At 38.7% G+C, this 27,754-nt stretch overlaps 6 protein-coding genes across 6 annotated transcripts in view; 3 read left to right on the top strand and 3 right to left on the bottom strand.

The window, feature by feature from the left end:
- Nucleotides 1-1,877, top strand: part of LOC115226483 (zinc finger protein 208-like) — a 74,850-nt gene extending 72,973 nt beyond the window's left edge. Inside the window, exons 6-7 of the mRNA XM_029797479.2 lie at nucleotides 257-354; nucleotides 456-1,877. Of these exons, the coding sequence (XP_029653339.2) occupies nucleotides 257-354; nucleotides 456-1,699 (1,342 nt within the window). The 3' untranslated portion in view covers nucleotides 1,700-1,877. The remainder of the gene's footprint in view (nucleotides 1-256; nucleotides 355-455) is intronic.
- LOC115226589 (zinc finger protein OZF-like) overlaps nucleotides 1-27,754 on the top strand; it is a 414,387-nt gene that overhangs the window by 73,906 nt on the left and 312,727 nt on the right. The window lies entirely within an intron of this gene.
- Nucleotides 1-27,754, bottom strand: part of LOC115226645 (zinc finger protein 845-like) — a 364,992-nt gene that overhangs the window by 80,807 nt on the left and 256,431 nt on the right. The gene's annotated exons all lie outside the window — the stretch shown is intronic.
- On the bottom strand, nucleotides 5,366-9,155 carry LOC118768473 (zinc finger protein 98-like). The gene is made up of 3 exons (XM_036515075.1): nucleotides 8,866-9,155; nucleotides 6,343-7,103; nucleotides 5,366-6,090 (listed from the first exon to the last, which is right to left on the bottom strand). The coding sequence occupies exons 2-3, from the start codon at nucleotides 6,771-6,773 to the stop codon at nucleotides 5,529-5,531; spliced, it is 993 nt and encodes a 330-aa protein (XP_036370968.1). The 5' UTR covers nucleotides 6,774-7,103; nucleotides 8,866-9,155; the 3' UTR covers nucleotides 5,366-5,528.
- LOC115226482 (zinc finger protein OZF-like) lies at nucleotides 11,129-13,639 on the top strand. Its single transcript, XM_036515048.1, has 2 exons — nucleotides 11,129-12,938; nucleotides 13,337-13,639. The coding sequence occupies exon 1, from the start codon at nucleotides 11,276-11,278 to the stop codon at nucleotides 12,902-12,904; it is 1,629 nt and encodes a 542-aa protein (XP_036370941.1). The 5' UTR covers nucleotides 11,129-11,275; the 3' UTR covers nucleotides 12,905-12,938; nucleotides 13,337-13,639.
- Nucleotides 20,200-25,871, bottom strand: LOC115226541 (zinc finger protein 681-like). The gene is made up of 3 exons (XM_036515083.1): nucleotides 25,169-25,871; nucleotides 20,871-21,920; nucleotides 20,200-20,618 (listed from the first exon to the last, which is right to left on the bottom strand). Exons 2-3 carry the CDS (start codon nucleotides 21,556-21,558, stop codon nucleotides 20,443-20,445), a joined length of 864 nt encoding a protein of 287 aa, XP_036370976.1. The 5' UTR covers nucleotides 21,559-21,920; nucleotides 25,169-25,871; the 3' UTR covers nucleotides 20,200-20,442.

Here is a 27,754-nt window from a genome sequence, read left to right as displayed (position 1 = left end):
TTAATACAAGTCACCGGTGTCGTTCAAACAAGGGACAGGAACATCAAAGACACCGACTCCTGTTTTTGTCTTTCTAATTAGTTCAGCAAAATCTAATTAAATCGTAATTATCTCATGATTAGGTGAACGTTAATGTTTGTCGATAAGACAGGGCAACCTTCATGTTTGAGGGTCGGTATTCCCTCACCTTCATCTGATCACAGTTTTTTTTTACATCGTTAATTGCATCTTTAATTGGTTTTTCCCAATTTTACAGAAAAGGGGAAATGGCTTTTAATCAACAACAAATCAATCAACGAACTTTCTTCAGCCTTCTCCACTCTTCATTTGGACTTTATACCAAACATTCTACTGGTGAGTAGGAAATATATCTACATTGCATCTGTTCCACACTTGTAAACGGAGGACTGTGATATCTGAGACAAGAAATTGAACCACAATAAATTAACTCACAGACGTTTGTCTACTTTTTAAGAATTCCTCAAGAAATAATATGGAGACCGTTGATCACTTGGACACAATTGTTTTGAACGATACAGATACAGATCGAGAGACAGACGGGGATGAAACAGCTGAAATGAACAATATTCCTGAATTTCGCTGCAAGATTTGTGGGGAGGCATTTTCTTCAGAAGATGAAGTCTTCTCACACGAAAAAATACACAAGAAGAAGAAACGGTTCCGTTGTGATATATGTGGGAAATCGTTTCACAGAAATTATGATCTTGAAAATCACAAACGTAGTCACACTGGGGAAAAACCTTTCCACTGTGAAATTTGTGAGAAATCTTTTGTCTCAAACAGAGATTTGATAACACACGTAAGAGTCCACACAGGGGAAAGACCGTTCCGTTGCGAAATATGTGAGAAGTCTTTTGCTTCAAATAGCGTCCTAACAAGACACAAACGGATACACTCTGGGGAAAAACCATTCCAATGCGAAGTCTGTGGGAAATCTTTCGTTTATATAAATGATCTGACAGTCCACAAACGAACACATACCGGAGAAAAGCCGTATCACTGTGAAATCTGTGGGAAATCTTTTGTTAATAACAGTAATTTAACGACGCACAGAAGTATACATACAGGAGTTACACCCTATCGTTGTGAGATATGTGGGAAATATTTCGTGAAGAGCAGTAATTTAACGAGACATAAACGAATTCACTCTGGGGAAAAACCTTATCATTGTGACATATGTGAGAAATCTTTCTCTGATAAATCTAGTCTTGCGTTCCATGAAAGACAACACTCTGGAGAAAAACCATATCGTTGTGAAATTTGTTCAAAATCGTTCTCCGAGAAATCTAGGCTTACAGTTCATGAAAGACTTCACACGGGAATAAAACCATATCATTGTCAAATATGTGAAAAATATTTTGTCTCAAATATTGGTCTCAAAAAACACTTAAGAATACACACGGGGGTAAAACCGTTTCACTGTGACATTTGTGGGAAGTCTTTCACGCAAAATTCTAGCCTTCATATCCACAAACGTAGTCACACGGGAGAGAAACCTTACCATTGCGAAATCTGTGGGACATGGTTTGTGTCTAGCAGTGACTTAACAAGGCACATACGGATCCACACGGGAGAAAAACCTTTCCACTGTGAAATCTGTGGAAAATCTTTTACTCAGAGTTCTAGTGTTGTTATCCACAAACGAAGCCACACGGGACAAAAGACTTTATTATCGTAAAATATGGAGGAAATCTTTAGTTTCTGGTCGTGACTTAACACAGCACAAAATTACTTATAAATGATATAATAATAATAATAATAATTGCAGCGTGGAAGGTGTTTGTAAGCCATTTAAGAAACACACAAAAGACGTTCGATTCACTTCAACATTTAAGTTTAATTTGTCAAAATATTTTCGTCGCTTTAAGACCGCAACCTGTTAACTGACAAAGGCTTACAAACACCTTCCACGCTGCAGTTGTTTTTGTTTCAGCACACTATTTCAAATCAAATCACTTGCTATGCAAGTACATCTCCATAAATAATAATAATAATAATGAAATTATTGTATACAGTGCTCAGGTGCACCACAACTTGTCAAAAGTGCATATAAAGTATATGCAGTAACGCGCAAATGTCTGGAAAGCTAACAGTATGCAAGGAAGCTATTTAGCTATAAAATATGATAAATTCATTTCTTTGGAAAACATTTTATAAAAGTGAAATTATGTTAGAAATCCTTCTCAGCGTTCTGTTCTTTTAATCCACAAATATCATCTGAGGATCTGTTCACTGTCTGGTTTTAGACACCATTTCATGAATCGTGAGAAAAATCCAAGTCTCAGATCTCCATCGACATTTTTATGTTCACCTTTCCACACTTGCCAGAATTTGCCAATTGAGATTCCCTATCACCAGACACCCTTCTTATTGCCAATCCTTCATTGTCTTCATCTGATATTTCCCCTTAATTGGTTATTTTCATGGAAGTAGGATGACTTCACTCTACCTGGTCTGTAATGTATTATTTTCTATTAAACTATGACACCCCCTGACTGGCTCCCGTGCTGGCGGCACGTAAAAAGCATTATCCGAACATGATCAATGCCAGGCCCGCCTGACTGGCTCCTGGGCCAGTGGCACATAAAGAGCATTATCCGAACATGATCAATGCCAGGCCCGCCTCACTGGCTCCTGGGCCAGTGGCACATAAAGAGCATTATCCGAACATGATCAATGCCAGGCCCGCCTGACTGGCTCCTGGGCCAGTGGCACATAAAAAGCATTATCCGAACATGATCAATGCCAGGCCCGCCTCACTGGCTCCTGGGCCAGTGGCACATAAAAAGCATTATCCGAACATGATCAACGCCAGGCCCGCCTGACTGGTTCCTGGGCCGGTGGCACATAAAAAGCGTCCGCTACACACTCGGAGTGGTTGGTGTTAGGAAGGGCATCCAGATGTAGAAATATTGGAGCCTGCTGCAGCTGCTGGTTCTCCAGACCTCGGTCAATCTGATAAACCCATGCCATCATGGAAAACGGACATTAAACGATGATGATGACGACTCAAAAGTATTACTTCAAAAAATATATTCTTTATATTCCTTAGAGTATCATAAAACCACAAATTATTCAATGATGAAATCAGAAACAAGCAAAGAACATTCAATGTAAAAAGCAGACTTTCCTTTTCTTTGTGTTAATAATTCAGATCCAGCAAAAACAGAAATCACTGAGAAATTTAGGCAAAACTTTATCATTGAAATTTGTGAGGAAATATTTTTTGGTCAATTTAAAATATTTTGTTAAAAATGTTCTGAATTTTGAAATTAAAATCCTTTCATTTTAATAATTTGTTGCATTATACAGGGTGTTCAAAAAATCTCTTTGCAGTAAGTATTTTATTGCAAAATAAATATTTTTATAAGATGGTATACAAAAGAAAATGATAGACTTTACAAGACTTGAAAAATTTACATACACACATATATATATATATATATAAAGTAAACAAACAGGGTGTGTGTTGTGTTACCCTTGATATATATATTGTATAAAATCCGTTCTGTCTGTCTGTGTGTCCTTTAGGATCTTGGGCATCCTCCATCCGATTGCATTCAAATTTGATATGTAGATACCAACAGTATCCGGGCGTGTATGAGTCTTGAAAAAATTACAAAAATCAGTTCCAGGTGAGAATGCGATCGATAAAGCCGTGGGAACGTGCATTTGTACACGCAAGTACATCAGCTGTTGCGATGCACTTACTGATACTTTAAAAACTCTTCGGTTGCATATTTGTGTGAATAAAATCGTTTTTCTTTGGAATATAAAAAAGTCTATCTTTATTTCTTCTTTTGCTGGTTTCTCAAATTTAGGTTAAATCAGTGTTTCTCAAAGGGGAGGCCAATGGGACGGTCGGGCATGTTGTTTTGAGAAAATTTGGTTTAAATGTTTGACAACTCAGCACTGTCCATTGGACAAGGAGCATTTTGCTCGTATATATATATAAGTTCAGCAAAATTTAGATTCAGATGAATATGGTACTTAAGTTAAAGGCACCAGAATTTGGTATGGTATTATCCATATAAATCAAATGGGGTGATTATAATCAAAATAAGCAACAAGGATATCCAAGGTAGTGTAGTACAATCGTTTCATGCTACTTCATTTTATTAAACACTGTAAGTATTACATCAGTTTTAAAATGTCGAGCAATCTTCAGCCACATATACATTCTTTGGTGAGCAACCATTGTTGCTCACCTTTCTTTTTCTTTTCGTGGAGGCAACTTCCTCCACGACTTCCACCGTCTCCCCCTCCAATGAGGGGGTGGCAGGAACTTTTTCTTTTTTATGCTCCAGGGCCTTACCACGGCCCTTGGGACAGTTCTTCTTGATATGGCCAGGCTCCAGGCACAGGTGACGCTTGGGAGGGGGGGGGCGTACTTCAAGTATCACCGGGTACCTGTACCCGGCCATTTTTAGGAAGCCTGGGAATGTCACATCTCCACAGGGTCAAAGTACGCTTCTTACTACACAGCCACTCTTGCATACAGACACACATATATATATATATATATATACTCTCTTTTACTTGTTTCAGTCATTTGACTGCGGCCATGCTGGAGCACCGTCTTTAGTCGAGTAAATCGACCCTGGGACTTATTCTTTGTAAGCCCAGTACTTATTCTATCGGTCTCTAATGCCGAACTGCTAAGTGACGGGGACATAAACACACCAGCATCAGTTGTCAAGTGATGCTAGGGGGACAAACACAGACACACAAACATATACATACACACACACACATATATATGTCGTATATATGTGTATATATATATATATATATATACATACATATATACAACAGGCTTCTCTCAGTTTCCGTCTACCAAGTCCACTCACAAGGCACTGGTCGGCCCGGGGCTATAGCAAAAGACACTTGCCCAAGATGCCACGCAGTGGGACTGAACCCAGAACCATGTGGTTGGTTAGCAAGCTACATACCACACAGCCACTCCTGCGCCTATATATATATATATATATATATATATATATATATATATATATAAAAATTAGAAAAAAACTCCTTTTATCAATTCAAAATGAAGAACTAAATTACACCATCTAGAAAATTACGTATAATAGAAATATAAAAAATAAAATACCAATAATATACCAATGATTAAGTAAATTGAAAACTAATAATAACATATATATATATACTAGTAGCATAGCCCGGGTATGTAAGAGCCCCTAGTAGGCAACGACTAATCCCAATCTAGTCCTTTCCCTCTAGGGAACGAAGGCGCATGTGTAGGTTGCAATGTATTCTCTTCACTCGAATACTTCTGTGTATACGATGTTTCTAGCTGTCCCTTTGGGCGATAAAAAGATTGAGTTGTGTCCCCTAGACAGAAAATAATCGACTTAATCCGGATGTCTGTCCTTGTTTGTCCTCTCTGTGTTTGGCCCCTTGTGGGTAGTAAAGAAATAGGTAAAAGAGAATACAAACATTAGTAAATGAGTGATGGTTTTGAAAAAAAATGATAATCAGAGACATTAACCTGTATGAATAGACTTGTGTCTGGTTAAATGTCCTCTTTGAGAGAATGATTTACCACAGACATCGCAGTCATAAGGCTTCTCTCCTGTATGAATACGCTTGTGACTGGTGACTTCAACTATTTGAGAGAAAGATTTACCACAGATATCACAGTGATGTGGCTTCTCGCCAGTATGGACATACTTGTGTCGAGATAGATTAGCACTTCTAGAGAATGATTTACCACAGATGTCACAGGAACAGTACTTCTCTCTGGTGTGAATATATCTATGAGTTGTCAATGGACTTATTTGAGAGAAGGATTTACCACAGATATCACACTGGTATGGCTTCTCTCCCGTATGAATACGTCTGTGTGTAGTAAGAGTACTCCCTTTAGTGAAAGATTTACCACAGATATCACAATGATATGGTTTCTCTCCTGTGTGTATATGTCTGTGGTTAATTAAGTGACTTCTTTGCGAGAATGATTTACCACAGATATCACAGTGAAATGGCTTCTCTCCTGTATGAATACGTTTGTGAGTAGTTAAGGCGTTTCCGTGTGAAAAGGATTTACTACAGATATCACAGTGAAATGGTTTCTTCCCTGTGTGAATGCGTTTGTGTTTAGTCAAGTTACATCTTACAGAGAATGATTTGTCACAGATATCACAGTGATATGGCTTCTCTCCTGTATGAATACGTTCATGTTTAGTTAAGATCCCTCGCTCAGAGAAGGATTCACCACAAATGTCACAGTGAAATGGTTTCTCCCCTGTGTGAATACGTTTGTGTTTAGTTAAGTCATTATTTCTAGAGAATGGCTTCCCACAGATATCACAATGATATGGCTTCACTCCTGTATGGATATGTTTATGAATAGCTAAGGTATTTCCATGAGTAAAGGATTCACCACAGTCATCACAGTGGTATGGTTTCTCTCCTGTATGAATACGTTTGTGAGTAGTTAAGTTACATTTTTTAGAGAATGGCTTACCACAGATATCACAGTGATATGGTTTCTCTCCTGTGTGAATATGTTTATGAGAAGATAATGTCGTTCCATGAGAGAAGGATTTGCCACAGATATCACAGTGGTATGGTTTCTCTCCTGTGTGAATACGTTTGTGAGTAGTTAGGTTACTTTTTTGAGAGAATGATTTACCACAGACATTGCAATGATATGATGTTTTCTTTATCTCTCTCATCATATCATCAGGAAAACCACACCCTTTCTTATAAAATTCATTTTGCATCATTTTACTTGACTCAAAGCAATACACAGACTTTTTTTCTTTTCGGTTTTGTATTTTATTTCAGATGAATTCTTTATCCTGTAATATTTCTTCCTAAATTTCTTTCCATCTTTGTCAACAACTGCAAACTCCTTTGTAACTCAATTTTACTTAGAATGCAAAATTTCACAGACATTCCAGACACTGAAGCACAGGATTTTTTCTGACAATTCCAGAGAAAATATTTCTACAGTAATTCTCCAATATATTTACGGAAACTGGATTATATTCTCCAGCACAAAATCTTGCTTTGATCTGGAAATGATGATGAATATTGATGTTGCGTGTGATATTCTGAAAGAAGATAGAAACAACAGTGTAAGATATAAAGGATACTTAACCCCTTAGCATTCAGATTAATCTGTCAAGTGTAAAGCCTGTTTAATTACATTGTTTTAAATTAATTGTACAGCATCTTGTAACTCTGGGATATTGATGATGTCCCTGTTTACTTTTAGAATGACTTTGTAGGGTAGGTGTGAGAGGTCAGAGCTGGCTGGTTTGAGCATAAAACAGGAAGACAATTTTGGCCTGATATGGCCAGTTTAAACACTAAAGGGTTAAAAACAGTGGTATTGAGAAGAGGAGGTGTGGGTGGAATGAGGATGCTTGAGTGGTAATGATACGAACCTAGCCAACTCCAATGGAATGGAAGCACTCCGTCGGTTACGACGACGAGGGTTCCGGTTGATCCGAATCAACGGAACAGCCTGCTCGTGAAATTAACGTGTAAGTGGCTGAGCACTCCACAGACACGTGTACCCTGAACGTAGTTCTCGGGGATATTCAGCGTGACACACAGAGAGTGACAAGGCTGGCCCTTTGAAAATACAGGTACAACAGAAACAGGAAGTAAGAGTGAGAGAAAGTTGTGGTGAAAGAGTACAGCAGGGATCACCACCATCCCTGCCGGAGCCTCGTGGAGCTTTTAGGTGTTTTCGCTCAATAAACACTCACAACGCCCGGTCTGGGAATCGAAACCGCGAGTCCGCTGCCCTAACCACTGGGCCATTGCGCCTCCACAATGAGGTAGAAATAGTAGTGACAAAAGAGGCAGTTAGAGGAGACAGCACATGTGGGTCAGAGGCCATTAGAGTAATGACAGGAGAGACAAAGAGAGGAGATGGTATGCATGTGGGCCATAGTGCGGCGAGCTGGCAGAAAGGTTAGCACGCCGGGCGAAATGCTTAGCGGTATTTCTTCTGCGTTACGTTGTGAGTTCAAATTCCGCCGAGGTCGATTTTGCCTTTCATCCTTTCGGGGTCGATAAATTAAGTACCATTTACGCACTGGGGTCGATGTAATCGACTTAATACCTATGTCTGTCCTTGTTTGTCCCCTCTGTGTTTAGCCCCTTGTGGGTAATAAAGAAATAGGTATTTCGTCTGCCGTTACGTTCTGAGTTCAAATTACGCCCAGGTCGACTTTGCCTTTCATCCTTTCGGGGTCGATAAATTAAGTACCAGTTACGCACTGGGGTCGATGTAATCGACTTAATACCTATGTCTGTCCTTGTTTGTCTCCTCTGTGTTTAGCCCCTTGTGGGTAGTAAGGAAATAGGTATTTCGTCCCCGTTTCCAAATACTCAATCTAGAAGACAAGCATTTTGTCCGAATCGTAGACAACACATAAATAATACAGAATGATAAAGATCCACGGAGGAACCAGAAGATCTCACGGCCGAGGTGAAGAATACGTACACCAACTGTTTTCTGCCTAACAAAAACCCTAACATTAAACACAGAGTGTACATATTCTTTACTGGTACTACTCGAGAACAGTGGTTCAGGTGCGCGCACTCGCGTAGTCGCGCTAGCTAGTCGTGACTAGTCGATCCTAAAACGACTACCTAGCAAAGTAAATAAAACACAAAATAAATAATTTTTGCTAAACAAAGTAAGGATCGACTAGTCATGACTAGCTAGCGCGAGTGCGCGCACCGGGACCACTGTTCTCAAGTAGTACCTTCTTTACTTTCGCCGATGTCAAAATATGTTTAAGTAGACAGGATTGATGCTGCCAAGGTGGACTGTGACAATATCTAAATAATACTTACATAGTAATAATGAAGATATTAGCATTGAAGTCAAGGTGGACGAAGATGAAATACTATCTCAGTTTTCTCATAAATGTCTTTAAATATGTTCTTGTGTATCCTAAAGCATTATCTGTTTCGTTCTCATCTTTCTTCGGCGATCATCAGGAAAATTTGAACGTGTGAAAGGAAAATCTAATTAAACGAAATCAGGAACGTACAAAAGTAGTCTTGGCCATCTAGATAAGCGAAACGAATAAGTAAATGCTTAAAAAATAAATTATTGAAAGTCCTTGTGAGAAATTTATCATTTCTTAATGGTTATTTGAGGTAACCTTAGCAATGGTGCATCGTAGAAAATAAGACATTTGCAAATTGCCGGTACAATTTCGAAATGCAAACAAAAATAATATTTTGAAAGTTTACGAAAGAAAATTTGTTTCGTGTACTTTTCGATATTTGTATAAAGAGATAATTAGGTGTGAATGTCTTCCTGGGGCTAAAAGCAACAGTCACCCGGTCTTCTTTTGGATCGCCACGTTTAGTTGACAAATATATTTTATGAATAAACGGACAGGGATAAATAGATAGACATATAAATAAATAAATGGATGAAAAAGTTTAAAATTTAAAATTGGGAGATAGATAGAAAGACAGACAGGTAGACAGAAAGATAGATGGATGGATGCGATTGTCAGGCCTTATAGGTCTGATCATACATGTTCAACAAGGCTGGGGCCGATGTAATCGACTTGTCCCTCCCCTCAAATTGTTGACTTTGCGCCAACATAAGAAACGAATTATTAATAATTTAGGTTATTTGGATAGAATTCTGATTTAAGAGCTCCATGTAACTCCTCAAAGCTTTTCTACTTTAAGGAATTTCCCCCGTAAATTTCTTTATAATCGTAATCTATGCTGTTTGAAAAGTATTTATATAAATTTTCATCAAAAGATAGCCTTTTTCCTGAAAGTTATGAAAAAAAAATTCGGATTGTGTGAATTTTCGGAAACTCTTCTCACCAACTCCTCAGAAAATTCTTTTTCATAAATCCCTATATACTCTGAATCCCCAGCATCTAAGTGGTGGTATTTCTTGAAAAATTCGACTGCCGTTACGTTGTGAGTTCAAATTCCGCCGAGGTCGACTTTGCCTTTCATCCTTTCGGGGTCGATAAGTTAAGTACCAGTTACGCACTGAGGTCGATGTAATCGACTTAATACCTATGTCTGTCCTTGTTTGTCCTCTCTGTGTTTAGCCCCTTGTGGGTAATAAAGAAATAGGTATTTCTTGAAAAATTCGTTAAAAAGTACCCTTTTTTTCTGGAGGTTACGAGGCAACAAAGTCGGTGGTGGTACAAATCTGAAGTTATACCTATTTATAACTGACTCCTACATAAGACATTGTGAAGGCGCATGGCTCAGTGATTAGAGCGTCGAGCTTACGATCGTGAGGTTGTGAGCTCGAATTCCGGACCGGGTTGCGTGTTGTGTTCTTGAGCAAGACGCTTTATTTCACGTTGTTCCAGTTCACTCAGCTGTAGAAATGAGTTGCGACATCACAGGTACCAAGCTGTATCGGCCCCTTTTCCTTTCCCTTGGACAATATCGGTGACGTGGAGAGGGGAGGCTGGTATGCATGGGCGACTGCTGGTCTTCCATAACCAACCTTGCCCAGACTTGTGACTAGGAGGGTAACTTTCTAGGTGCAATCCCATGGTCAGTGTCGTGACCGAAGGGGGTCCCGGATTCCCGGACATAAGACATTAGGCCGTGGTGTAATGAAGGTTTGACAGCTACTTGTTACAGGTCTCCCTTCTATGAATACGTCTTCCTTGTTGATACGTAATTACTACTGTCCTAAATTATTTTTTAAATATCTACCTTGGGTCGCTTATAATTTAAGGAACAAATTATTTTTGAGTGTTATATTACGTTGGGAACTTATAACATATGTCACCGGTTTCAGTCAAATAAGTGACAAAGTATCAACGACACCGTCTACTGTTTGTGTTTCTAATTAGTTCAGCAAAATCTAATTATGTGGTAATTACCTCATGTTAAGGTGCACGTTAATGTTTATGGACAACACAGTGTTTGAGGGTCGGTGTTCCATCTCCTCCGTCGTTAATTATTTCATTTGATCACAGCTTTGCATCTTTAATTGGTTTTTCCCAATTTTACAGAAAAGGGGGAATTGGCTTTTAATTAACAACAAATCAATCAATGAACTTTCCTCAGCCTTCCTCACTTTTCGTTTGGACTTTATATCAAACATTCTACTGGTGAGTAGGAAATATATCTACATTGCATCTGTTCCACACTTGTAAACAAAGATCTGTGATGTCTGAGACAAGGAATTGAACCACAATAAATTAACTCACAGACGTCTGTCAGCTTTTTTTTTTTAAAGAATTGCTCAAGAATTAACATGGAGAACGTTGATGATTTGGACACTTCAAGCACAACTGTTTTTAGCAATATAGATACAGTTAGAGAGACAGACGGAGATGATACAGAGACAGTTACACTGACAGACAGACATGAAAAACTTGTGCGTAGTGAAACATTTACTAAAGGAAGATCGTTACAGGGAAACATTACAGCAACTGAATATCGGTGTGATGTTTGTCGAAAGGTATTCTCTTCAGAACACGAAGTCCTCAAACACAAAGAAATACACAATAAGGAAAAAGCCTACAATTGTGAAATATGTGGGAAGAATTTTGTATCTAATAGCGTCTTAAGAAAACACAAACGGATACATTCTGGGGTAAAACCGTTTCAGTGTGAAATATGTGCGAAGTCATTCATCACTAAGAGCCACTTAAAAAGACATGAACAAACCCACACGGGAGAAAAACCATATCGTTGTGAAATGTGTGGGAAATCTTTCATTGATAACTCTCAGATCACAATCCATCAACGAAGTCACACCGGAGAGAAACCGTTTCATTGTGAGATATGTAGAAAATCTTTTGTTTCCAACAGTATGTTAACAGCACACAAACGGGTCCACACTGGGGAAAATCTGTTTCACTGCGAAATTTGTGGGAAATGTTTTATCTCTCGTTCTAAGCTTACGATCCACATACGGAGTCATACGGGAGAAAAGCCGTATTGCTGTGAATTGTGTGGGAAATCCTTCGTCAATAATAGTTATTTAATCAGTCACCGGAAGATACACAGCGGGGAGAAACCTTTCCAATGTGAGACGTGTGGAAAGTCCTTTATTAAGAATTCTCAGCTTATCATTCACATCCGGAGTCACACGGGGGAGAAACCGTTTGATTGCGACATCTGCGGAAAATCGTTTGTCTATTATAGCGCATTAACGAAACACAAACGAATCCATACAGGGGAAAAGCCATTTCATTGCGAAATTTGCGGAAAATCTTTTATTAATAATTCAAACCTTGATATCCACATACGGAGCCATACCGGAGAAAAACCGTTCCACTGCGAAATGTGTGGGAAATCTTTTATGATCAACAGCAATTTAACAACCCACAAACGGATACATACGGGAGAGAAGCCTTTCCACTGTCAAATATGCGGAAAATCCTTCGTTTCCACTGGAGATTTAACAAAACACAAACGAATCCATACAGGGGAAAAGCCTTTCCATTGTGAAATATGCGGAAAATGTTTTATTAATAACTGGAATCTTGTTATACATATTCGTACTCATACTGGAGAAAAACCATATAATTGTGAAACGTGTGGAAAATCTTTCTCCTTTAATTCTAGTCTTGCCGTACACAAGCGTAGTCACACCGGAGAGAAACCTTTCCAGTGTGACATATGCGGGAAATCGCTGATTAATAATTCGAGTCTTGTGGTTCACAAGCGCAGACACTCCGGGGAAAAACCTTACAACTGTGAAATCTGTGGGAAATCATTTGTGAACAACAGCGATTTGAACAGACACAAACGAATCCATACAGGTGAAAAACCGTACAACTGTGAAATCTGTGAGAAGGCTTTCATCACAAACGGTCACTTAAAAAAACATGCACGGGTACACACAGCAGGAAATTTGTTCCACCGTGAGACATGACGTATCATTTCCCTTTCAAATCTAAAATTATCAGGAGTGACTGTGTGGTAAGTACCTTGCTTACCAACTACATGGTTCCGGGTTCAGTCCCACTGCGTGGCATCTTGGGCAAGTGTCTACTGCTATAGCCTCGGGCCGACCAATGCCTTGTGAGTGGATTTGGTAGACGGAAACTGAAAGAAGCCTGTCGTATATATATATATATATATATGTGTGTGTGTTTGTATGTTTTTGTCCCCCTAGCATCGCTTGACAACCGATGCTGGTGTGTTTACGTCCACATCACTTAGCGGTTCAGCAAAAGAGACCGATAGAATAAGTAATGGGCTTACAAAGAATAAGTCCCAGGGTCGACTTGCTCGACTAAAGGCGGTGCTCCAGCATGGCTACAGTCAACTGACTGAAACAGGAAGAAAAAGAAAAAAAAAAGAATAGACATTAAAGAACATCACGGAGAAATCTTGTCATAGTTTGGAAGATTCATTTATGTCTATAAATAGACATGGCTGTTTATTTTAAGAGTTCGGTTTGTTAATAAAAGGTTTTGGGTTCAGTTCCACTGAATGGCAGCTTGGACATGCGTCTATAAAGGCCCTTGGTCGACTTATGCACTTTCTTTTATTCTTTTACTGGTTTCAGCCATTTGACTGCGGCCATGCTGGAGCACCACCTTTTAGTTGAACGAATCAGCCCCAGGACTTAGTCTTTGTAAACCTAGTACCTATTCTATTGGTCTCTTTTGCTAAGTTATGGGGACGTAAACAAACCAACGTCAGTTGTCAAGTGATTGTCAGGAGACAAACACAGACATACAAGCATATACATATATATATATACACATATACATATACATACATATATATACATATATACACATATATATACTTATATATACATACATATGCACATATATATACTTATATATACATACATATATATATATATATACATACATATACATATATATATATACATACATATACATATATATATATACATACATATACATATATATATATACATACATATACATATATATATATACGACAGGCTTTTTTCAGTTTCCGTCTACCAAATCCACTCACAAGGCTTTGGTCCGCCTGAAGCTACAGTAGAAGACACTTGCCCAAGGTGCCACGCAGTGGGACTGAACCTGGAACCATATAGTTGGTAAGCAAGCTTCTTACCACACAGCCACACCTGTAGACGATGAAAGCAACCATCATGAGTGTGTGTATGTATTTATATATGTGTGTGTGTGTGTGTGTGGTTATTTCCCACCACTCACTTGATAACCAGTGTTTGTTTGTTTACATCCCTGTAACTTAGTGGTTTGGCAGAAGAGACCAGCAATAAGAAACAGACACAAAAAAGAAGTACTGGGGTCGATTTGTTTGACTAACCCCTTCAAAGCAAGTGCCCCAGCATGACCATTGTCCAGTTATGGAAGCAAGAAATAAAAAATATGAACGAAATTACTCGGCTTATTGGTGTTTGTATTCTTTTTTGCGATCTTTTCCGTTTGACCGGCAGATTTTTAAAATAATTTCTATGTAACTAAACACTCTTAACCCTTTAGCATTTAAACCAGCCAAAAGTATTCTGCTTGTTTTATGTTCAAACTGGCCATATCTGATCTCTCACACCAACCCTACAATATTGTTTTAAAAATTAACAGCTACCTCATCAAAATCTCATAGCTACAAGAGAATGCATGATTAGTTCAAAACAGTGTGTATGACATGCATAAGATCTGGTCATCAAATCTAAGTAGAGACTTCAAACTTGAAATCTTCAAAGCCACAGTCGAACCAATCTACTATATGGCTCAGAAACCTGGACGTTATCAAAGAAGCTTGAGAGGCAGTTGGATGGAACCTACACTCGCCTCCTTACGAGAGCTCAAAATCTCTCGAGGAAGCGTCATCCAACCAAAATGCAAATATATGGGAAACTACCACCTGTGTCATCTCTTGTGAAAGGTAGGAGAGTCCAGTTTGCTGGACATTGTTGTAGAGCTGAAAACGAGGCAATTTCTACTCTTCTCCTCTGGAAGCCACCTACTCGCAACACCAGAGGGCGCAAACTCTCCTACCCTGATGTAATCTCCAGGGATACAGTCATCCAGCAACAGGACCTCCGTAATGCCATGATGGACCGTGAAGTCTGGCATAGCATGGTAAATTCCATTGTCTCGACCACGGTCGAACAATGATGATGATGTGTGTATGAAAAAGGATTAGTTTTTGCAGAATAATGTGTACACTAAAGGGTTAAACTTGGTATACTGGTAGAATGTGTTACATAAAACAGCTTTTTCTCTTGGCTTTCTTGAGAAAATTCTATAGTTTGTAAGATATTTGTTGTTTAATTTCTTGCATTTCAGCAATTTCACTACCACCCTGTGCATGAAGTTTTAGTTGTACTAGTACTCTGTCCAGATGGTATCTGAAATGTAGTTACATTTTAGCCTGCCTCAATTTAAGTACCTATTTCAACAGAATATTAACTATATATTATATATATATATATCAAAATCGAAATCGATCAACATCAATGGAAATTGCAGCTGTGATACCAGTGCCGGTGGTACGTAAGAGAACCATCTGAACATGGCCGTTGCCAGCGCTGCCCCAACTGGCACGTAAAAAGCACCATCCGTTTGTGGCCGTTTGCCAGCCTCGTCTGGCACCTGTGCTGGTGGCACGTAAAAAGCACCCACTACACTCACGGAGTGGTTGGCGTTAGGAAGGGCATCCAGCCGTAGAAACCTTGCCAGATCAGACTGGGCCTGGTGCAGCCTTCTGGCTTCCCAGACCCCAGTTGAACCGTCCAACCCATGCTAGCATGGAAAACGGACGTTAAACGATGATGATGAAGCAGCACCTGTAATTAACACCTGAATGCACATGAAGACCCTTAATTTTCAGTGTGTAGCAGAAACACGTGTAGGTACTGACAAAGGATGTGTTTAACCGTATAATAAAACTTGGATATGTAAATCTAGCTTCTAATTTTTTATCAATATATATATGTAGGCGCAGGAGTGGCTGTGTGGTAAGTAGCTTGCTTACGAACCACATGGTTCCGGGTTCAGTCCCACTGTGTGGCACCTTGGGCAAGTGTCTTCTACTATAGCCGCGGGCCGACCAATGCCTCCTGAGTGGATTTGGTAGACGGAAACTGAAAGAAGCCTGTCGTATATATATATATGTCTGTGTTTGTCCCCTTAGCATTGCTTGACAACCAATGCTGGTGTGTTTACGTCCCCGTCACTTAGCGGTTCGGCAATAGAGACCGATAGAATAAGTACTGGACTTACAAAGAATAAGTCCCGGGGTCGATTTGCTCGACTAAAGGCAGTGCTCCAGCATGGCCGCAGTCAAGTGCCTGAAACAAGTAAAAGAGTAAAGAGTAACTAAGTTGCCTCTAAAATGTTAATATGAATGGAATGAAACAAGTTTCACATAAATCGGAAAAGTGGTTTTTGAGATATATGGGTTTCCAGGGTATAAATACCCAAAACAGTGCATAATGGAAAAATATTCCGAAAATAACTAAATCCTGAAAGGGAAGAAGACCTGGAATAGAAAAAAGAAACTAGCAAAATAAAACCCGATTGCTGGGAAACTCGGACTTTTCTGGTGACCCTAGTATATACAGGGTGGACCAAGATGATTTGACACATTTGGAGGCTTAATAAAAGCACAAAATAGGAAATAATGAAAAGAAAATATTTTATTTTCTGAACGTACATATAATACCATTTTATTTCATTAAGTTTTAAAAATTTTATCAGCTAAATTAAATCAGGCGCAGAAGTGGCTGTGTGGTAAGTAGCTTGCTTACCAACCACATGGTTCCGGGTTCAGTCCCACTGCGTGGCATCTTGGGCAAGTGTCTTCTGCTATAGCCCCGGGCCGACCAATGCCTTGTGAGTGGATTTGGGAGACGGAAACTGAAAGAAGCCTGTCGTAAATATGTATATATATATATGTATGTGTTTGTCGCCCTAGCATTGCTTGACAACCGATGCTGGTGTGTTTACGTCCCCGTAACTTAGCGGTTCGGCAAAAAAGACCGACAGAATAAGTACTGAGCTTACAAAGAATAAGTCCCGGGGTCGATTTGCTTGACTAAAGGCGGTGCTCCATCATGGCCACAGTCAAATGACTTAAACAAGTAAAAGATTAAGAGTAAATGCTTCCCGTCATTGTCAACACTGTTGGAGACGTTCATGAAAGTTAGGGATAACACTTTGGATCATTTCTTCTGGAATGGCTGCTATTTCTACACAAATTGCACGTTTTAATTCATCAATAGACTGAGGGCGATGACTCTTTACTCTTTACTTGTTTCAGTTATTTGACTGCGGCCATGCTGGAGCACCACCTTTAATCGAGCAACTCGACCCGGGACTTATTCTTTGTAAGCCCAGTACTTATTCTATCAGTCTCTTTTGTCGAACCGCTAAGTGACGGGGACATAAACACACCAGCATCGGTTGTCAAGCAATGCTAGGGGGACAAACAAAGACACACACATACACATATATATATACATATATACGGCGAGCTTCTTTCAATTTTTGTCTACCAAATCCACTCACAAGGCTTTGGTCGGCCTGAGGCTATAGCAGAAGACACTTGCCCAAGGTGCCATGCAGTGGGTACTGAACCCGGAACCATGTGGTTGGTTAGCAAGCTACTTACCACACAGCCGCTCCTGCGCCTATATATATATACGATGGGCTTCTTTCAGTTTCCGTCTACCAAATCCACTCACAAGGCATTGGTCAGCCCAGGGCTATAGCAGAAGACACTTGCCCAAGATGCCACGCAGTGGGACTGAACCTGGAACCATGTGGTTGGTTAGCAAGCTACTTACCACACAGCCACTCCTGCGCCTGAATACTTTTGATTCACATTTCACCATTCCAGTTGAGCCACAGCCTTGCCTGTACCTTCATCCATCACATGTATTATAGGCTATAATATAGAGATAGGAAATTCTAGGCGGTGAGCTGGCAGAATTGTCAGCACGCCGAGCAAAATGCTTAGCGGTATTTCGTCTGCCACTGCGTTCTGAGTTCAAATTCCGCCAAGGTCGACTTTGCCTTTCATCCTTTTGGGGTCGATTAAATGAAGAACCAGTTACGCACTGCGGTCAATGTAATCGACTTAATCCCTTCGTCTGTCCTTGTTTGTCCCCTCTGCGTTTAGCCCCTTGAGGGCAGTAAAGGAATAGGAAACTCAATCAGAGATAAAGAATAAAACAAAAGCAATAATATTGATATTTCAATATCTTTCAGTCATTTGACTGCGGCCATTCTGGGGCAACACCCTGAAGAGGTTTCAGTCAAACAGATAGACTCCTCTTCAGCAAAACCACTAAGTTACAGAGACATAAACATACACATATGTATATACACACACATCAGGCTTCTTTCAGTTTCTGTCTACCAAATCCACTCACAAGGCTTTTGGTCAGTATGCAACTATTGTAGAAGACACTTGCCCAAGCTGCGATGCAATGGGACTGAACCCAAAACCATGGGGTTGGGAAGCAAGCTTCTTACCACAGTCATGCCTACACTTATGTGTTCATTTCTGAAATGTTCCAGAAGGCAATCCTAAACAGTGATAGTCACTGTCTAAATGCCATGCACCATCTCTTTGAAGAACCAGGATTGACTACTCTTTTAACTCTTTTATTTGTTTCAGTCATTTAACTGCGGCCATGCTGGAGCACCGCCTTTAATCGAGCAACTCGACCCCGGGACTTATTCTTTTGTAAGCCCAGTACTTATTCTATCGGTCTCTTTTGCCAAACCGCTAAGTTACGAGGACATAAACACACCAGCATCGGCTGTCAAGCAATGCCAGGGGGTCAAACACAGACACACAAACACACATACATATATACGACGGGCTTCTTTCAGTTTCCGTCTACCAAATCCACTCACAAGGCTTTGGTCGGCCCGAGGCTATAGTAGAAGACACTTTCCCAAGGTGCCACACAGTGGGACTGAACCCGGAACCATGTGGTTGGTAAACAAGCTACTTACCACACAGCCACGCCACTACCCAACATTCTAAAGATAACAGTGAGAACAAGAATCTAGAAGCTACAAAATCTACAACTGCTTCAAATTATAACACCACAATATCCAATTTATGCCGAAATTTTCCTCATGAATGAAATTGCCTGAAAATTCAAAAACACAATTATTTTAACCAAAATCATCATCATCATCATCATCGTTTAACGTCCGTTTTCCATGCTAGCATGGGTTGGACGGTTCGACCGGGGGATCTGGGAAGCCAGAAGGCTGCCCCAGGCTCTGGTCTTATCTGGCAATGTTTCTACAGCTGGATGCCCTTCTTAACGCCAACCACTCTGTGAGTGTAGTGGATGCTTTTTACGTGCCACCTGTACTGGAGCCAGGCGAGGCTGGCATCGGCCACGGGCGGATTGGTGCATTTTACGTGCCACCTGCACGGAAGCCAGTCGAGGCGGTGCTGGCTTCGGCCACGATCATATTTAACCAAAATAACAGCTGAAAAAAATTTCATTGAAATCCGTTCGATACAGACTGCATACACGTTAAGAACATGTTTCATTCTTTGATATAGATCATACACAAATCACAATTTGTATCCAGTATTTGTTTTGAACCCTTATAAATTAAGTGTCAGTTTAAAGGGACAATCAACATGAATGGGATATTTCTCATGCAGATATAATTGAAGCAATATAACTTATAGTGATAGCAGCTTATTACATTGCTACATATATTTATTGTCGCACAAAACACTTCTTACGTAGGATGAATTTTAACAAACAGCAAGTGTCCAGTCAAAATGTTTATCCCAGGTACCAGGTTACTAAGAGGGCATCTGGCTGTTAAGCAATGTCTCAAAAGGGTAAACATGGGGAGTAAGATTAACCCTTTCATTACCAACCTGGCTCTGGTTCTGTAGTACAAATGTCTTGTTTTCATAAGTTTTGCATCAAAATATACCACCAAACCTTAGTCGCAATTTATATTCCCAATACTAGCTTAATGAAAACTAAGTTATTTTACTAAATTCTTTGTTATATTTAAAATTAATTGAAAGAAACACAGAGCATCTCAGCAGAAATATGGTAACAAAAGGGTTAAAATATATAATAGAGAAACAATTCTTAACCCTTTTGATACCAACCCGACGGAAACCGCCTCTGACTCTGTAGTACAAATGTCTTGTTTTCATAAGTTTTGAATTAAAATCTTCCACTAAACCTTAGTCACAATTTATTTTACCAACACTAGTTTAATGATAACCAAGTATTTTACTAAATTCTTTGTTATATTTAAAATTAATTGAAAGAAACACAGAGCATCTCAAAATAAATACAGTAACGAAAGGGTTATTGTCATGAGTTCAGGGATAACTGTTAAGTCAATAAGGCTAATCCATGCCTCAGTAGAAAAAGAATGGTTTTAAAATTCCAATGGCTGTTGTGAAATATAATGTATTTTGAAAATGATGCAGTCACACTTTAGAGTGGATAGATATGTGTGTAGTTAAGTGACCGCTTTGAGTAAATGATTTACCACAGATATCACAGTGAAATGGCTTTTCTCCTGTATGAATGCGTTTGTGTCTGGTCAAATGACACCTTAAAGAGAATGATTTACCACAAATATCACAACGATATGGCTTCTCTCCTGTATGAATACGTTTGTGTGCAGTCAAGTCGCTACTTCCAGAGAATGCTTTACCACAAATATCACACTGATACGGCCTCTCTCCTGTATGAACACGTTTGTGAATAGTTAGGACATTTTTAACAGAAAATGATTTACCGCAGATATCACAGTGGAATGGCTTCTCTCCTGTATGGATACGCTTGTGGGTAGTTAAGTCGCTACTTGCAGAGAATGCATAACCACAAATATCACAGTGATATGGCTTCTCTCCTGTATGAATACGCTTGTGAGTTTTTAAGTCGCTACTTCCAGAAAATGATTTACCACAGATATCACAGCTATAGGGTTTTTCTCCAGTATGACTACGCTTGTGTCTTCTTAAATAACTAGTGTCAGAGAATAATCTGCCACATATATCACAATGATACGGCTTCTCTCCTGTATGAATTCGTTTGTGAGTAGTTAAGGCACTCCCTCCAGAGAATGCTTTACCACAAATATCACAAGCATAAGGCCTTTCCCCTGTATGAACACGTTTGTGAATAGTTAAGATATGATTTCTAGCAAATGATTTACCGCAGATATCACAGTGAAACGGCTTTTCTCCTGTATGAATACGCTTGTGATTAGTTAAGGCACTTCCATCAGAGAATGCCCTGCCACAGATATCACAGTGATATGGTCTCTCTCCTGTATGAAAACGCTTGTGTATTGTTAAGTCACCACTTCTAGAGAATGATTTACCGCAGATGTCACAACAATACGGTTTCTCTCCTGTGTGAACACGTTTATGAGTTGTCAAATCACTACCTCCAGAGAATGATTTACCACAGACATCACAGTGAAACGGCTTCTCACCTGTATGAGTACGCTTATGTCGAATTAAGTTACGGGTATCAGTGAATGGTTTACCACAGATATCACAGTGATATGATGATTTTCGGATATCAGTCGACATCTCCGCAATGAATACAAAACTTCAAACCTTTAATTTGTCACAGAATTAAATTTTCTCTTCTCTCCACAATATATAGTTTTCCTCGTTTTTTTTTTTATAGTTTCTTCCTTAAAGATATCGCCTCTGCTGTCAGCTGGGATCTTTATCAATAACTAAAATGTCACCAACTCCTTCACAGATATTTTCAAGGTTAATTTGAAAGGAAAAATACTAGATTATGAGATACAGAAATGTTGCTATGACTTCACAGTAATTCAACCACAGATGTACAGCAGCAGAAACATATCTGTTCTATAAAGCATTTTCCTTCAGTCTTTAAATCATGATTAACATTCCAGATGTATCCAATGCCAACCATTAATCTGAAATAATAAAGAAACAGTATTAGATGTAGAGGAGAGATCAAAACGGCAATGTTACATTTCTATATTAATAAATTACATTATATGATATTGTGGAAAATCTACGTGTTTGTAAATTACATCTTCACAACATGTGATCTTTTGAGCACCACCAGCAAAAAAATTTTTTTCCTCTGTCTTCCCTTCTCGGGATCTTTCCTTCTCCTTTGTTTCCGACGAAGAGCTCTGCTTGAAACGTTAAACCCTCCTTCTTTCCTTCTTTCTTGAGCGTCCAATAATACTATATTTGTTCCACGTCCTCACGTTGTTGTGTTTTTTCTGTGTTTTCTTGTTTGGATTAACTATATATATATATATATATATATATATATAAGTGTGTGTGTGTATATATATATATATATATATGTGTGTGTGTGTGTATATATATATATATGTGTGTGTGTGTATATATATATATGTGTGTGTGTGTGTATATATATATATGTGTGTGTGTGTGTATATATATATAGCAGTTCGGCAAAAGAGACCGATAGAATAAGTACCGGGCTTACAAAGAATAAGTCCCGGGGTCGATTTGCTCGACTAAAGGCGGTGCCCCAGCATGGCCGCAGTCAAATGACCGAAACAAGTAAAAGAGAGTAAGCTCCCCCTCCGTTCCCTTTTTTTTTTTTTTTTCCCCCCCATACAAAAACTAATGCAAATTTCAAATGGGGTGAAAAGAGCCCAGAAAAAATGGGTAACACCCACACAAACGGGTGGGAGAGAAAAGTTGCCAACATGTATAACTACACAAAATTCACCCCCTTTACTTTTAGAAGTGTCTTCTACTATAACCTTAGGCTGACCAAAGTCTTGTGAGTAGATTTGGTAGACAGAAACTTTTAACTTGAGCATTAAAAGAAGCCCGTCATATATATATATAAAGGGTAAAGACCCCCTTCGGTCATGAATGACCATGGGATTGCACCAAGAAAGTTACCCTCCTAGACACAAGTCCGGGCAAGGTTGTTTACGGAAGACCAGCAGTCGCCCATGCATACCGACCTCCCCTCTCCACGTCACCAGTGTTATCCAAGGGAAAGGCAAGGGCCGATACAGCTTGGCACCTGTGACGTCGCAACTCATTTCTACAGCTGAGTGAACTGGAGCAACGTGAAATAAAGTGCCTTGCTCAAGAACACAACACGCAGCCCGGTCCGGGATTCGAGCTCACAACCTCACGATCGTAAGCTCGACGCTCTAACCACTGAGCCATGTGCCTTCATATATATATATGTATATATGTATATATGTATATAATGTATATATGTATATATATATAGGCGCAGGAGTGGCTGTGTGGTAAGTAGCTTGCTAACCAACCACATGGTTCCGGGTTCAGTCCTACTGCGTGGCATTTTGGGCAAGTGTCTTCTGCTATAGCCCCAGGCCGACCAATGCCTTGTGAGTGGATTTGGTAGACGGAAACTGAAAGAAGCCTGTCGTATATATGTATATATATATATACAGATATGTGTGTGTATGTGTCTGTGTTTGTCCCCCTAGCATTGCTTGACAACCGATGCTGGTGTGTTTACGTCCCCGTCACTTAGCGGTTCGGCAAAACAGACCGATAGAATAAGTCCCGGGGTCGATTTGCTCGACTAAAAAAAAAGGCGGTGCTCCAGCATGGCCGCAGTCAAATGACTGAAACAAATAAAAGAGAAAGAGAATATATAGTCAATAATAAAAGGGTAAAATTAATTAATTATTAATTAATAATTTTACCAATTAGTGTTCAGTATGTAAAAAGACCATTTACAGTATATTTAAAACATTACGTTATATAATTAGGGTTCAGTAAAAATAATTTACTTTACCACACACCGAACTTTTAGAAATAGCAGCCAAAAAAATCTTAGCTATTTCCTCTACTATAAGAAAAGTCTCCCAGACAATGTATACTCAAAAATAATTCACGCAGGTATAGAGGGGAAAATAACGAAAGATCACACGTACATCGATTACTTGAGTCTGGGAGACTTCTCTTATGGTAGAGGAAATAGCTAAGATTTTTTGGCTGCTATTTCTAAAAGTTCGGTGTGTGGTAAAGTCGATTATTTTACTGAACCCTAATTATATAACGTAATATTATATATATATATATATATATATATGCTTGGAAATTTGCGGATTTTACATCCACACCTGAAGCAGGTAAGAACAAATATGCAAGGCTTTTTTTCTTTTTTTTTCTTCAAGTTTAAAACGAGACATTGCTGGCATAATTTCGTTATATCTAAACTCCACAACCCACGGAAATACCCGAAGTGAAATGTTTTGATTTTGTCGAGTTATATCGAAAGAATGCCGAAATGAAAATATCTTTGAGAAAAAAATTAAATTACACGAATAAATATGATTAGTATTGTTAGAATAAGCCTGTTGATTAGTTATAATATCCACGTGTGGACTAGCAACGTGAAAAAACTTTGTTCAATTAGCCAATCTTTCGTCTCTAGTAGACCTTTCCGTCGATTTCCGTAAAAACTTCTTTTTTTTTTTTACATATGGGCTTGCGGGAACTTTTGAAGTAATGAGAGCGAAAGAGACTAAGAGAAAGCGATTGTATGACGAGGGAAGTTCTTTTGAAGTTACCGTCCAGGGGAAGCATTGATGTACATGTGTGTGTGTGTGTGTGTTTGATGGGGTGTGGGAGACAGACAGTATGTTGTGTAAGTGAAGTGCTTCTGTTAGTGTGTGTGAAGAGACAGAGAGAGTAATGTGTGAAAGAGAGAGATAACTGAAATTTTTTACTCGGTGTATGTGTATATGTATGTATATTACTTCAAAAGTTCCTGCAAGCCCATATGTAAAAAAAATAATTTTTTTTTTCGGAAATCGACGGAAAGGTCTACTAGAGACGAAAGATCGCCAAAAAAATTAAATTACACGAATAAATATTAGTATTGTTAGAATAAGCCTGTTGATTAGTTATAATATCCACGTGTGGACTAGCAACGTGAAAAAACTTTTTTCAATTAGCAAGTCTGTAATTTACTTTAATATCACACACGTAACAGTGGAATGTCTCTTTTCGAAAATAACAGATCACCATTTCAGTTTGGAAGTATTTTCTTGTTGGTAAAAGCCAGCAAAACGACGAATATTCCAACCGTTGTTATGTTCCACAAATTAACAAATTCTATTATCTACACCCATTATTGCAGATTTATTATTATTATTCAAGGAAATCTTTGTCGACTTACCGTTGTGCTTGTCGCTGTTTCTTAACAGCGAATCGGTGCGTCGACCAAACTGAATTCTCTCCTTCTTAAATTGGGGTTTTCAAAGATCCAAGCTTTTTCTCCTCTTCCAAAGACTCTGCGACATCAACCTTCGTTTCGCTTCTCTTTTTAGACATCAATTCGTATCTCACCACAAAGAAGCTGACCTCGTGCCTTTAAATGTACTTTCCAGCTCTCAAATATGTCTAGGGTGCATTTCCTCTTTGATTAAGTATAAATTAAATATATCTTTATTGTTTTAATATATATATATATATTTTAATTGTAAGATGATGCTTCACAGATACGTTAATTAAGAGATACACTTATGAATTGATGTCTAAACATTGATGAAGTTTTATCAACTATAATCGCATATTTAGTTTGAATTATTTTTGTTAAGATACTTTCATGTTAAATAAAAGATTAATAGCAACGTATTTCTCTCTAATTCTCTGGTACTTTTTCCTCCTAATTAAACTCAGGTACGCCCACGCAGGTGCTCCTCCACCCCGAATTTATTTCCTCCAGAAAAATGGCGATTTTTTATATGAAATTTTCCACTTATTTGATGATGTTGATTCCGACTATATCGGAATTAGTTGTGAAAAAGTTTTTCCAAGGCTAAGAAGAGGAGTTTCGGAGAATTCACTCGAGTTGGCTTTGTTTCTCCATAACTTTTCGGAAAGTGGATATCTTTTAATGAAATTTTCTATAAATACTTTTCGTATAGTGTACATCACTATTATATTGGAATTTAATATGAAAAGAAAGACGCACGCATCAAAAATGAAACTTGAAATTTCGTAAAAAAACTTGATGTGTCAGCATGTATGAGCGCGAACTCACCGATTTTTTTACTCATTAATTTCCGATATAATTGTAATCAACTTCACCTGAAGGGTATTCGCAGAAATTTTCATAAGAAAAATACCTTAAATCCTCGAGTATAATCCGCATTTTTTCCCCCCAAAATTTAAAGGTCAAAATCCCTAGTGCGTACTATATATAAGGTTAAAAATAAAAATTATTTTCTAAGCAATGTCCGAGTCCTTATTTGCTGTCCGGCAATGTTTATTCAGACGCATTTTGTGATGTCGGGCGCGAAAATACCTTAAGCTAAGCCTGAAAGCAATGAAGTCATAAAAGAATCATCCATAACTTGTAGTAAGCAACATTTATTAAACATTATTACTGTTATTTCTTTATTTTATGCAAACAAAATGCACAAAAAGGCTACACGTTTGCATTATGTTAAATATACAATAATAATAAAGGACGTTACCGTACACATTTTTACAAACCAAGGACGTTATATGGACCTCCTTGACTCAAATTAGAGAAGGGGTGCGTATTATACACCAGGTTTAGGTTTTTCAGAGGTACAGCCCCCTAAAAATCCTCTGCGTATTATACCCAAGGGTGCGAAAATACCTTAAGCTAAGCCTGAAAGCAATGAAGTCATAAAAGAATCATCCATAACTTGTAGTAAGCAACATTTATTGAACATTATTACTGTTATTTCTTTATTTTATGCAAACAAAATGCACAAAAAGGCTACACGTTTGCATTATGTTATATATATACAATAATAATAAAGGACGTTACCGTATACAATAACAATAAAGGTTTAGGTTTTTCAGAGGTACAGCCCCCTAAAAATCCCCGGTGTATTATGCTCAAGGTCGGACTATACTCGAGGATTTACGGTACCCGTTTTTTTTTTTCTGTAAATTATTACAAAACAAAGCCAATTTCTGTGGATTTTCAGAAACTTCACTCCCCACCCTCGAAAAAATATTTTCACAACGAATTCAGATATAATAAAAAATCTGCACCTTCTGAAGCATATTTTTTAAAATATTAATTTTATTTTTAATTCATGAGGAAACTAAGTCGACGGGGGCACTCTTGTGTAGGTATGCCTAAACTTGAATACATTTATGAAGGAGATAGCAGCATATTTTGGTATCTTTGAATATCAGAATTGATAGCAGTGTTTTTGTGTTCTGTTAAGAGATTCTTTTATTCTTTTACTAAAAGTATGGACTTGCAGCCTCCTCTTTTCTGCATACTGAGCAAGGCCATTTCCCTGGTGATACTGAGGTCCTTTTGTCATCCCAACATATTTACACCTTAGTCTCAGCTAAGTTTTTCTTGAAGTCTCATTTCTAGATTTCACTTCTTTGCCTGGGATTTCTTCTCTGTCAGTTCCACTCCAAGAAATAAATCACCAGTGTAGAATAATTTCTGTGAGTTTCTGATTCTGAACTCCTCTGTGGTGGCCTGTAAGACTGTGAGGAATAGGAACGGTTCTATATTTAAGAGATGAAGAACTATGTACATGATTTACATTTGATGGATATTTGGCCTCATCTAGTTTGTTGTTAACACACTGTTTCGGCTGATATACCCTCCAGCCTTCATCAGGTGTCTTGGGGAAATTTCGAACCTAGGTTCTCATTCCTAAGGTATTTTTCGATGCTATTATTATTATTCAGGTCACTGCCTGGAATCGAACTCCGAATCTTGGGATTAGTGACCCACTCTTAACCACTATGCCACGGG

The sequence above is a fragment of the Octopus sinensis genome, linkage group LG30, assembly GCF_006345805.1.
Source record: "Octopus sinensis linkage group LG30, ASM634580v1, whole genome shotgun sequence".
Taxonomy (NCBI): Eukaryota; Metazoa; Mollusca; class Cephalopoda; order Octopoda; family Octopodidae; genus Octopus; species Octopus sinensis.
Note: the sequence above shows the minus strand (reverse complement) of the source record. Positions and strands in the feature narration are given on the sequence as shown.

Coding starts and splice junctions, on each gene's coding strand:
- LOC115226482 (XM_036515048.1), top strand. CDS start 11,276: ATGGAGAACGTTGATGATTTGGACACTTCAAGCACAACTGTTTTTAGC.
- LOC115226541 (XM_036515083.1), bottom strand. CDS start 21,558: ATGTCGACTGATATCCGAAAATCATCATATCACTGTGATATCTGTGGT. Junction 20,619..20,870: donor TCACAAGCGTATTCATACAG/GAGAGAAGCCAT, acceptor GTATTCATACAG/GAGAGAAGCCATATCGTTGT.
- LOC118768473 (XM_036515075.1), bottom strand. CDS start 6,773: ATGATGCAAAATGAATTTTATAAGAAAGGGTGTGGTTTTCCTGATGAT. Junction 6,091..6,342: donor TATCATTGTGATATCTGTGG/GAAGCCATTCTC, acceptor TGATATCTGTAG/TAAATCCTTTTCACACGGAA.